The sequence below is a fragment of the Ovis canadensis genome, chromosome 1, assembly GCF_042477335.2.
Source record: "Ovis canadensis isolate MfBH-ARS-UI-01 breed Bighorn chromosome 1, ARS-UI_OviCan_v2, whole genome shotgun sequence".
Classification (NCBI taxonomy): domain Eukaryota; kingdom Metazoa; phylum Chordata; class Mammalia; order Artiodactyla; family Bovidae; genus Ovis; species Ovis canadensis.
The window spans coordinates 253,692,933-253,705,127 of record NC_091245.1 but is presented as its reverse complement, the minus strand read 5'-3'; the positions used below and the strand labels follow the sequence as shown (position 1 = coordinate 253,705,127).

Genomic DNA, 12,195 nt, shown 5'->3' with positions numbered 1-12,195 from the left:
CTTTCAGGTATGTGTAGAACAATCTGGGTATATAAGTCTATTTTTGAGATAGACTTCATGAAATCTAAATACAGATCAAATACCTCTGATGAAAATTTAGTGTTTGAATTGAGGTGTGCTATAACACCAAATTTCAATGGCTCAGAATGAAAAAAAAAAAGTGAAATATCAATGATATCACTGATGACATGCTGAAATGGCAATATTTCAGATATTAAATAGATGAAAATGTATTTCAATGGTTTCTTTTTACTTGTTAACTTGGCTACATGAAAAATGCAAAATTATACATGTGGTTTTCATTACATTTCTATTCGAGACAGCTGTACTAACATCTCTCTCAGACCTTCTAAAACATGCTAGTCTTTAACAAATGACCATGACCAAATAAGGATACTGGGTAGCTTCTATATAAAAAGTACTGAGACAGATGTATGGAGAAGGATAAATGGCAACCCACTCCAGTAATCTTGCCTGGATCATCCCATGGACAGAGGAGCCTAGCAGGCTACAGTCCATGGGGTCACAAGAGTCAGACATGACTTAGCGACTAAACAACAACAAGATAGATTATATAAAGTATTTAAATTTATTAGGTGAGGAACATTTAGAAACATTTAGAGGAGTTATTTAAATTTGCTCAAAGTCTCTCAAGTAGTAAGCAGTACTGATGAGATTCAAACTGAAATCTCTCTGGCTTCAAAGCCTGTGTACTCAAGATCATTTCCTATGTGAAGTCACTCAGTCGTGTCTGACTCTTTGCGACCCCATGGACTGTAGCCTACCGTGCTCCTCCGTCTGTTGGATTCTCCAGGCAAGAATACTGGAATGGGTTGCCATTTCCTTCTCCAGGAGATCTTCCCAACCCAGGGATAGAACCCAGGTATCCCACATTGCAGGCAGACACTTTATCATTTGAGCCACCAGGGAAGCTGAGCCACCAGGAAACTAAAATACCTGCCATTATGGCTATCTTGTTCTCTCAAGAGAAACCTAACACATATATATAGTAGAGGAGACCAATTTTAAATTTATGCAGACCTAAAAGGAAATGAGCTTCAGTAAAGAATCATCACTTTATTTTCCTACAGTCCTTTATTTACATTGACAGATTTTGCATTTTTTTTGAAGTCAAAACATAATTTTAAACATCTACAATTCTCATTTGGACATGGGATCCTCACAGCCAAATTCCTCCCACCCTTTCTCCAATGGCTTCCAGAACCCCCAGGAAGGACCCAGTGTTGAACATTATGCTTCTTGGGGGTAGAGAGAAAAAGCAAAACTAGAGAAATCTTGTATTTTATTTTCTTCCCTAATCCAAATTATGTTCAATCAGAGGTGAACCTCAAAGTTACCTGCTTCCATTTTGCAACACCACTTAAAAATTTTCTATCTAAAGAGAAGGATGGAATTAGACAAGAAGACTTTATTTTACTAATTCATTATAGAGCTATTTTCCCTGGGGTAACTTTTCAAATGTCTCTAACATCTCAGAAGAAACTCAATCTGAATCTTGTAGTTGTTATTCCTATGTTACTTTTCTTGGTTCTTTAATCCTATCTACCAAGCCAGGGAAATACTAATAGAAAAAGCTAGCAATATATTCCATGTAATCTATGTTGATATATTAAAGAAAAATAGGTAAAGTAACAGAGCTGAGAACCTATCATTTTAAAACTTACTTTTCCTCTGTTTCAGAAATTGTAGCATGTTTGCAGTGTTCTAAGACTTCCAACTGCTTAATAACTTGCATTCAAATTTCTGCTGCCTTGATTACGGCTTCCTCTGCTTTCCCCGAGTTTTCTCATGTATGGTGGCAGAACGGAAGACCAGTCCATAGTATCCAGAAACTGCCTTTCACAAGCTCTCTGGAGGCCTTCTCAAGCCTGTGCCCTAAAGTAGAGGGTCCAGGTGGTGTGCCATAGGTGTGCTGTGCCAAGATATTACAAATATGCCAAGCACTCAAGACAACTGGCCAGATTTTCTTGAGCCAATTACCCCAGTGTGGTATACAAACACCACTTTCTGTGTTACAAGATGAGAAAAACTTTGGACAACATTGCCTTTAAAAAAGGGTGTTAAGCAGAGTGCTTCTACCTCTGCAAGAGGCCCATGTCCCATCTGTCTTCTTCCTTTGTCTTGCTCCCTTAGCTCTACAGGTATATACATCCTTCTCCTGTGCCTCCTATTTATCCCACATAGACCTCCAAATCATAACCCATCTTCCTTCATTTTCTCTTCTCTTTCACTTCTTTCAAGTAATATAATACTTGTCAGCTAATTCTTACACCCTCTTTTTAAGAGTTCGCCTGCTTCTTCAGGTGATCCTAATATCCTACTAGTAGATCTCAAAATCCACCTTGAAGCTGCTACAATCTCTCTATCAAGTTATTTACTCTTAGAAGAGACTTAAGTTTTGTTCACTTAATGAACTATGAAAAATCCTCTCCTTAGGACAGACTCTTCAACACTGCAAAGTATAAATGACTTCTACTTTTTCATCTGTGAGAATATTGTGTATAACGCAGTCCCTATTTTCTTCCTATATCTTTTCTCCCTTAAGAGCTGACTCATTTGAAAAGACCCTGATGCTGGGAAAGATTGAGGGCAGGAGGAGAAGGGGACAACGGAGGATGAGATGGTTGGATGGCATCTCCGACTCAATGGACATGGATTTGGGTGGACTCTGGGAGTCGGTGACGGACAGGGAGGCCTGGCATGCTGCAATTCATGGGTTCGCAGAGTCAGATATGACTGAGCGACTGAACTGAACTGGGAGACATTCAATCCAAGTATCTGACCTAGGCATAATTTGTACAAGCCAAAGTACTTCACTTTAGTTAGTTCATGATGATGGGACTGTTAAGCAAAAAAGTAATTCTTTTCCCTCAAGATTTCATTCCTCAATCCCAGATGTTCACTATAAACTCACAACAACCAAATTCAACAATACCTGCAACAGCCTCAATCCTTTTATTATATTTAGTTAGAGGACCCCAGTTTACATAACTTCAGAGGCAATCTCTCACACCACATTCCACCTGAGACATTTCAAAGATGGCTACACTAAATCTTCTCTACTCTTACTTCAAATCTCAAATGCTCTCTTCATCAACTAGACTGGGGGTCAGCAATCTGCTGCCTGTGGGCCACAGCCAGCAGGTTTTTAAAATAATGTTTTATGGAACATGGACATGTCAATTCATTCACTTACTGTCTATGGCTGATTTCATCCTGTAACAGAGTTGAGCAGTTGTGAGAGTCTATACAGATCAAAATGCCTAAAATATAGTCTGGCCCTTTACAGGAAAAAAGTCATCCAACTCCTGAATCTACATTAGAATTTACTAAAGATATAGAGTAAAGGTTGCAGATAATATTCAGTCTGGACCATATAATATTTTTAAGGGCACTCAGTTTTAATTGCAAACATTAAAAATCTGATTTCATTTATAAACCTAACCGTCTAACTTCTCAAAAAAGCAGATTTAGCCACAGTAGGCTCACATTACTGCATGGCATCAACTGGCTAGAGTATATAATAAATGGCCCCTTAAAGACAGCTCTCCAGTTTGGCACAGTTCCCACCTAACCTGCTTTACTCATTTTTTATTTTCTGTGAGCATACCAATCTATAACCTCTCAAGCTACGAAATTCTTCATTTTGCTTCTCTTCACTCTGACATACTGTGACTGTTCATTTTAGTGTGAACTTGGCTAGACTATGATGCCCCGATACTTGGTTAAACACCAGTCTAAACACTGCTGTGAGGTTATTTTTTAGATGTGGCAAACATTTAATCAATAGACTTTGAATAAAGCAGATTACTCTTCACAATGTGGGTGAGCCCTGTGCAATTAGTTAAAGACCTTAGAAGAAAAGACTACAACCTCCAAGAAGGGAGGTATTCTGTCTCCAGATTGCCTTCAGCCTCAACACTGCAACATCAACTCTTCCCTGGGTCTCCAGCTTGCATGCCAGCCTCACAGATTTCAGACTTGCCAGCTTCACAATCACATGAACCTATTTCTTTAAGACAATTCACTCTCTGTATATGAGTGTACATTCTACTGGTTCTGTTTCTTGCTAGAACCCTAGTATACATACTTACAACCCCATCACCCAGGTTTTCTGTATCAAAGGAAACAGTATCTTCCTTCTTTCCAAGGCCAATGATGTCTTATTCATTTATAGCTTACTCTTGGTCCTCCATGGGAATGACTGCTCTCCATACTACCTCTATCTATGAATATATCAACAAATCCCTTAAAGTTCAGAGAAACTGGCTTAATTATACTGCCATTAAAAAGCTTATCCTTTTACATCTATGAACTTATGTTCATAGCATATACGCAGCTTTTTTTTTTTTGCCTTTCTGCTTTCCCAAATTGTACTTATTCAAGCGCAAGCACAACCCCCATCTGTTTTTTAATGGCTTCCCTGGTTACTCCATCCAAAACCAATTTGTTCCTGTTATTAACTCCTGTATTACTGACCGACTGCACACTTTTTAGTAATTACTTTTATTGCAACATTATATATTAGGGTCTTATGTCTCACATTATTTTTCTTAACTATTAATGTGTTTACGTTTAATCTCCTTTACTAGACTGCAAACTCCTAGGAGGTAAGAATCATGTTCAAAACATTTTCCTATCTCTACAGAATCTAACACCATGTCTACCATCTTAAAACACAGCTTCATTTGAAAGAGAAGTTCCCTGAAGTTATTTGATGTTTATCTATTTTATCTATTCAGATAAAAACAGAACATGGCAGAAAGTAGGTGCTTAAATAAATATTTGTTAAAAGAACTGTTCCATTTATAAACAGTGAAACAAAATAGCCTTTATATTAAAGGCCTTAGATATTTATATTAAAGTATTTTAGATTATTTGGCCTTAGATATCTTTCAGCAATTTTTGATTAGTCAAAGACCATCATTTAAAATTTTACCCTTACTGCTTTAATCAGAGGTGAAAACTGTGCTTTATTTATATACTTGATTTTGCACTATAATGTTTTATCTTTATCTCATAAATCTGCATACTAATTAATTAGGCTGTACTTTGGCAGGAAGCTAATCCAATCCTACACACTGTGTTGATAGACTCAGTAACTATCTAGTGGCTAGATGACACCAGCAGAACAAATCACAATACCTCAACAAAATAAAAATACTATTTCTTCTGTGACCAATACTTAGTGATGATTAAATATACATATTTTAATATAAATGAAACAATGGATTTTAACATAAGTGGTAAAGTACAGTCTTAAAGATTCTTTATAAAAAGGAATTTATAGTTACATATTAGGTAAATTATACACATATCCATAGATTTTCAAAGCATATTTTATGTTTCAAAAGGCCATAAAAACTTTTGTTGTAATTCATAACTTGACAATTACTTTTAAAATTGTAATATACGACAAGTCATACCTTTGTTTATGAAATTTTCTAATTTTAGATTCATAGTAATCAATAAGGCAAAGCAACCTAGAAAACAGATGAGTTATTTTTAAAATGTGGTATTGGAACATTTATTATTGTCTCTATTCAATTTCAAATTATAGTGATAAATATCTGCAAATTCATAAAAAATGTAAGTGATTTTTGCCAGAAGTATCCCACTATGCCATATATTTTAATTTTAATGTATACATTTTTAAATAACCACAGACATTAAATCTCAACATATTAAATGTATATTCTCCTTGATCAAACAGGTCTACCTTTAACAATCACTCCCACAGAAACATTTGCCCAAGGCTATCACTTAAGATGAACAAAGTTGTCCAATCCATTATGAGTGAAAACTCAGACACAATCTAAACATTCTTCAAGGGAAAAGTTAAATAATGGCACATCCATATTATAGAAAATGAGGAGGCATTAGAAGAGATAATGTAAATTTGTAGGAAAAAATTAATGTTGCATAGCCAAATGTATAACTATTTTTTAAAGAAAGTAGGTGTATATGAGTCTATGTACTGAAAATGAACTATATGACTTCTTAACTGAGGGATAATACTACCCAAACTGGGGGATGGTACTGGTTGTCACACTGAATAGTTGGGGAGGGAGCAAAGATGCTTAAAAGTTCATTAATGAACAAATGAATGCTCATCATACCCTACAATGAAGAATGGTCCCACCTAAAAAGTCAACAGCACTATTGCTGTGAAACACGAGGAAGAACATAAACTAAACTGTTGAAAGTGGTTACCTCCAGGATATGGAATTAGGAGAAGTAAGCAGGTTTATTATATATTACTTTATATACTTTTATATTGTTTGAATGTTTGTAGGCATGCAGTGCTTTTCTAATTTAAAAAAATCCTCAAAGAAAAATAAAATAACACTACACTTTCACATACTATTCTTTTTAAAGCAAGAATTTTTAGTATTTCACTCTTGTACTTATCCATCTCCTTTTTTCAGAACTAATTCAACCAGTTGTGCTTTTAACATCGTAACTTTTTGAATTATTCTTTCCCTTCAACTTTCCCCATCCCAACACATATCAGCTTTCATATTATTCTGCAAATCTGCTTTAATTTCCTTCATATATTTTACAAACCCTCTCACCTCCCTCCTTCCCCAATGCTATTATCCCATTTCTATTTTTCCTACATGATAAACTTCATTCATTCTGAATGACTATTACCTCTACCGTCAATAAACTTTTAAGGAAGACTTACTATGTGTCAAACTAGCAGCTGAGCAAATTACAGTAGGAAGACAAACATAAACCAATGAAGTGGCATATAAAACTCCTCACCACCCTCTCCTTCAAACATTCTTGTTCCTCAGTTAGCCTGACACCCAAACGTAACTTCTCTTCTGCCTTTTCTTTCTCTGTCTAAACTTTAAAGCTCTATGGAGTTGGGCCTTTCTAACTATAGGCCTGATGGGGCTTCCCTGGTAGCTCAGAAGTAAAGAATCCATCTGCAATGCAGGAGATGTGGGTTTGATCCCTGGGTCAGGAAGATCCCCTGGAGAAGGAAACTGTAACCCACCCCAGTGTTCTTGCCTAGGAAATCCCATGGACAGAGGAAACTAGAGGGCCGCGGGGTCGTAAAGAATCAGACAAAACTTAGCAACTAAACAACAGGCATGATATCTCTATGTGGCTGACAGAAGATATCTAAGTACATGTTCGTAGATAAATCCATACTCCTCCTGTCCCTTTCCCCAAATCTAGCTTGAAATCTGGCTATCTTTGACTTCTCTCCTTCTTTCAACATCTACAGTCAATTGGTATAGACAATTCCTGTCCATCTCTGCAGTATCTCTTCTTTCTTTTTAGATCTGTGTTATTTCCCAACTAGACTATTACAATTGATCATTAACTGCTTACTCCAAAAAATTAAAATTAAGGAACTGATCACTGCTCTTACCTTCCCTGTAACAAACCATACAGGACAACCAGACAGTCCCTACCCAATAGGAAAGGTGCTTTTTCTTAATGGAAGAACTCCAGCAAGAAAAAAAGAGAGAAAAGGGATAGCAGAATTGAAAACAAGAGAAACCATCAGATGAGAAGAGAATGGGAAATTTATAGAAGGATCAGATTGTTGCTATTTAAACCCCTGAACAATCTTAGCATCCCTGAGAAGCTCTACTAAACATATATGTTATTATTAGAAGAATAAATTATCACCTATGAAATATGTCACCAAAAATACTTGCATCTGAATTTAGATTTAACTTCCAGTGTAGAGGGAATACAGGAGACAGAAGAATAAATTAAAAAACATAATAAGGAAGCAAATAGACAAATCTAGCATGTACCTCTCCAGGACAACCAACTGTTTTCTTCAACAAGTTAATGACTTTAAAACAAACCAAAAAAAGGGCAGAGAAGAGGAAGATTCCACCAGTTCAACAGATAAAACCATACCCAAGACGAAATCTATTTTTTAATAAATGAAGAGTCTAGCTACATATCAATTTATGTAGCAAACATTACTGTTTATCCAAGACGGTATGAGGAACTCTTTTGCAGAGATAGGAAAACACCCTATTTTGAGTGATAATGCGTTCTTCTTCTTCCTGTGTTAACCTATAGATATCCTTCTGCAAAGCAGCAATAGTCTCTTGTTGCTCCATTCGTTTTTTCTTATAATGTTCACATTTTGCCTGTAAGAAATTTTTCAAAAAATGAATTACAATATGTACATCTAAGACATGCTGTTCTAACAATATTGTAGAAAAAGCTATCCTCAAAATTTCTATGAAGCTGTCTCATTCAAGAACTTCAGTAGGGAGGCTGTTTTTAAATGGGTACAAGGTCCAAGAACAATGATACATCATAAATGCAAAAACTGTAACAAGTAAAATCAGCATAAAATGGGGAAAATATTATTTATACTCACATGCATTTAAGGATACATAATAAGTAAAAGAACTCAATCTTTGTAAGACTAAGTTTATATACAGGTTTAGATGAAAATGATAATCAGGAAGGGGCCAATATTAAAGATGCTGAAAAGAATCAAGAATTAAAATTAAGATTCTTAAATGATCAATGATAATTCAGGATTTCACATGGTTTAATTAACTTAGGCATTCATGTAATGTGGGAGACTGCAAACTCAGCATAATCAGGAATTTGTTAAGAAATAATACATACCCCCAAGATTTATGCAAGGGAATGTAAATTGTGAATACTCTCTTGTCTTCAGTGAAATATCACTGGCCTAGTTTTCCTAAAAGACTCTGATGCTGGGAAAGACTGAAGGCAAGAGGAGAAGGAGACGAGAGAGGACGAGATGGTTGGATGGCATTACCAACTCAATGGACATGAGTTTGAGTAAGCTCCAGAAGATGGTAAAGGACAGGGAAGCCTGGCATGCTGCAGTCCATGGGGTTGCAAAGAGTCAGACACAACTAAGCAAATGAGCAACAATGGCTTCCATCCCTCTAGGTCCTTTGAAAGGTCATTAGCAGCACCATCATTATTATTAATACACTTTTTATAAAGTTCAGTGAGAAGCCCTATCCCCATCTATCTGTACAATATTAAGACACTACTTTCAGAAGAGGTGCACATCTAAGCACATGTTTTCCTACCCATAGTGTCAAGTTTGCACAGACGTAGAGACCCTCAGGGGAAAAAAGGAGACTCAGCTTCTGGGTACCATACCATCTCTCAGTAACCACCAGCTATATATACCCAGACTTTATTCTCTGCCTCAGCCCCACCCTGAGCCAGGCAGGAGATCTATAGTCAAGTGACTTAAAACTAGAATGACTGAATTTTTCAAGGTTGCACGATATAAAAGAATCACCTGCATCTCTCCCAAGACATTCTATTAGGTTAGCATTACCCTAGTACCCAAACCAGACAACACAAGCAAAAGAGAACCACAAACTGATATCCCATCATTTAAACAATGATGCAAAAATGCAACAAACTGAGTTTATTAAACCAAATTCTAAGCAGCATATTAAAAGGATTATACACCATTACCAAGTAGGATTATTCCTGGAATGCAGGAATGGTTCAACATATGAAAAAAAAAAATGTAATACACTATATTAACAAAATAAAAGGAAAAAAAAAAAAACCCACACACGATAATCTCAACCAGTGTAGAGAAAGCATTTGACAAAGTCCAATGTCCTTTCATGATAAAAACACTCAAACTAGGAACAGAAGGAAACTACTTCAACATAATAAAAGCCATCTATGAAAACATCATATTCAACATTAAAAGACTGAAACCTTTCCTCTAAGATCAGGAACCATGCAAAGATAATTGCATTCACCATTTCTGTTTTATATAGTACTGGAAGTCCCAGCCAGAGCAATTAAGCAAGAAGAAGAAATAAAGGCTTAAAATTATCTCTTTCCAGATGATATGATCTAAAACACAGAAAACCTTACAGTCCACCAAAAAAACCAAAAAACCCAAAAGAATGAATGAATTCAGAAAGTAACAGAAAACAAAGTCAATGCAAAAAAATCAACTTTATGTCTATACGCTAACAAGAAACAATTTAAAAAGAAAATTGAGAAAACAATTCCATGTACAGTAGTATCAAAAAGAATAAAAAAGGAATAAAGCAAGAAGGCAAAAGAATTATACACTGACTATTATACAAGTTGTTGAAGGAAACAGAAGACAGAAATTACTAGGAAAATATCCTGTGTTCAGACTGGAAGACTTAATATTGTTAACATGTCAATACTATACAAAGTGGTCTACAGATTTAATGCAATCTCTATCAAAATCCCAATGACTTTTTTTGCAGAAATAGAGATGGAAACATATGTTCATCAACAGATGAATGGATTATGATACATATATATATACACACAATCGAACACTACTCAGACTTACAAAAGAATTACATTATGTCATCTACAACAACACGGATGGACTCAGAAATTATCACACTAAAAGAAGCAAAGTCAGAAAAGACAAATATAGTGTGATATCACTTATTTGTGGAATCTAAAATATTATGTAAATGGACTTATTTTAAAAATGGAAACAGACTCAAAGAGAGACAACAAACCAATGGTTACCAAAGGGGCAGGGAGTGAGGAATAAATTGGGAGTTTGGGACTAGCAGATACAGACCACTAAATATAAAATAGATACACAACTAGGTTCTACTGTATATCACAGGGAACTATATTCAAAATCTTGTAATAACCTGTAATGAAAAGTATGTATGTACTGAATCAGTTTGCTGGGATTCATCCTAAAGTTCATACCCTCAGGAGATCCCACATAGCCAAATCAATCTTGTTAAAGCTCTCACATTTCCTGATTTCAAAGCCAAAGTAATCAAAACAGTGTGGTACTGGCATTAAAGACATACAGACTAATGGAGTAGAATGAATACCTTAGAGATAATGCTGCTTATGCACAGTCAAATTATTTTCAACAAGCATGCCAAGATCATCCAATGGGAAAAGAATAGGGTCTGTTCAACAAATAATGTTGGGAAAAACTAGGTGTATACATGTAAAACAATGAATTTTAAATGGATCAAAGTTCTAAAGAGCTAAAACTATAAACTCTTAGAAGAAAACATAAGGCAAAAGCTTCATGACATTGGATTTGACAACCATTTCTTGGTTATGACATCAAAAGCATAATCAGCAAAAGAAAAAACATATAAATTTGACGTTATTAGAATTCAAACTTTTGTGCATTGAAAAACAATAGAATAAAATGCTAACTCACAAAATGAGAAAAAATATTTGCAAATAACATTGGGCTGGCCAAAAAGTTCATTCAGGTTTTGCTGCACCATCTCACAGGAAAACCTGAACAAAACCCAAACAAATTTTTTGGCCAACCCAATACTTCTGATAAGGAGTCAATACTCAGAATAAATAACTCCTACAACTCAACAAAAACATAAGTCTGATTTTAAAATGGGCAAAGGACTTGAATAGACATTTCTTTAAAAAGAGATACACAAATGGCCAATAAGCACATGAAAAGATGCTTAACATCACTAATCATCAGGGAAATGCAAATTAAAACCACAATAAGAAACCATTTCACACCCATTAGGATGGCTACTACTAACAAAAACAAAACAAAAATAGAAAACAAGTGTGGTTAAGAATGTAGAGAAACTGGAAATCTTTTACTTTGACGGTGGGAATGTAAATGGTACAGACACTATGGAAAAAAGTATGGCAGTTCCTCAAAAAATGAAACATAAAATTACCATGCATGTGCCAAGTCACTTCAGTCAGACTCTTTGCGACCCTACAGACTGTAGCCCGCCAGGCTCCTCTATCCATGGGGATTCTCAAGGTGATACTGGAATGGGTTGCCATGCCCTGCCTCCAGGGGATCTTCCTGACTGAGAGATCAAACCCACATCCCTTAAGTCTCCTGCACTGGTAGATGGATTCTTTACCATTAGTGCCACAATACAATCCAACAATCCCCTTCTGGGCACACACCAAAATGAACTGAAAGGAGGGACTGGAACAGATTATTTGTATGTCTATATAAACAGCAGCATTATTCACAAAAACCAAACGATGGAAACAACCCAAGTGTCTAGTGATGAACAGTGTTAGAATGAATAACCGTGAATGAATAAACAAAATATGGTATATACAGGTGATCTTTGAATAATGTAGGGGTTAAGGATGCCAACAATTGGTACCCTCAAAAATTCACATATAACTTATAGGTTGCTCTCA

General features: G+C 35.7%; 1 protein-coding gene across 30 annotated transcripts in view; it reads right to left on the bottom strand.

The window, feature by feature from the left end:
• CEP70 (centrosomal protein 70) overlaps positions 1-12,195 on the bottom strand; it is a 96,798-nt gene that overhangs the window by 51,306 nt on the left and 33,297 nt on the right. For 20 of the 30 annotated variants that reach the window (XR_011251455.1, XR_011251469.1, XM_069564280.1 and 17 more), the window contains 2 exons: positions 7,981-8,150; positions 5,448-5,504 (listed from right to left, as the gene is read on the bottom strand). Coding sequence is in view for 27 of the 30 variants with exons in the window: in XM_069564280.1 (XP_069420381.1) it covers positions 5,448-5,504; positions 7,981-8,150 (227 nt within the window). In the remaining 3 variants the exon portion in view is untranslated. The remainder of the gene's footprint in view (positions 1-5,447; positions 5,505-7,980; positions 8,151-12,195) is intronic. The other 10 variants (XR_011251458.1, XM_069564327.1, XM_069564331.1 and 7 more) reach the window with 1 other exon arrangement.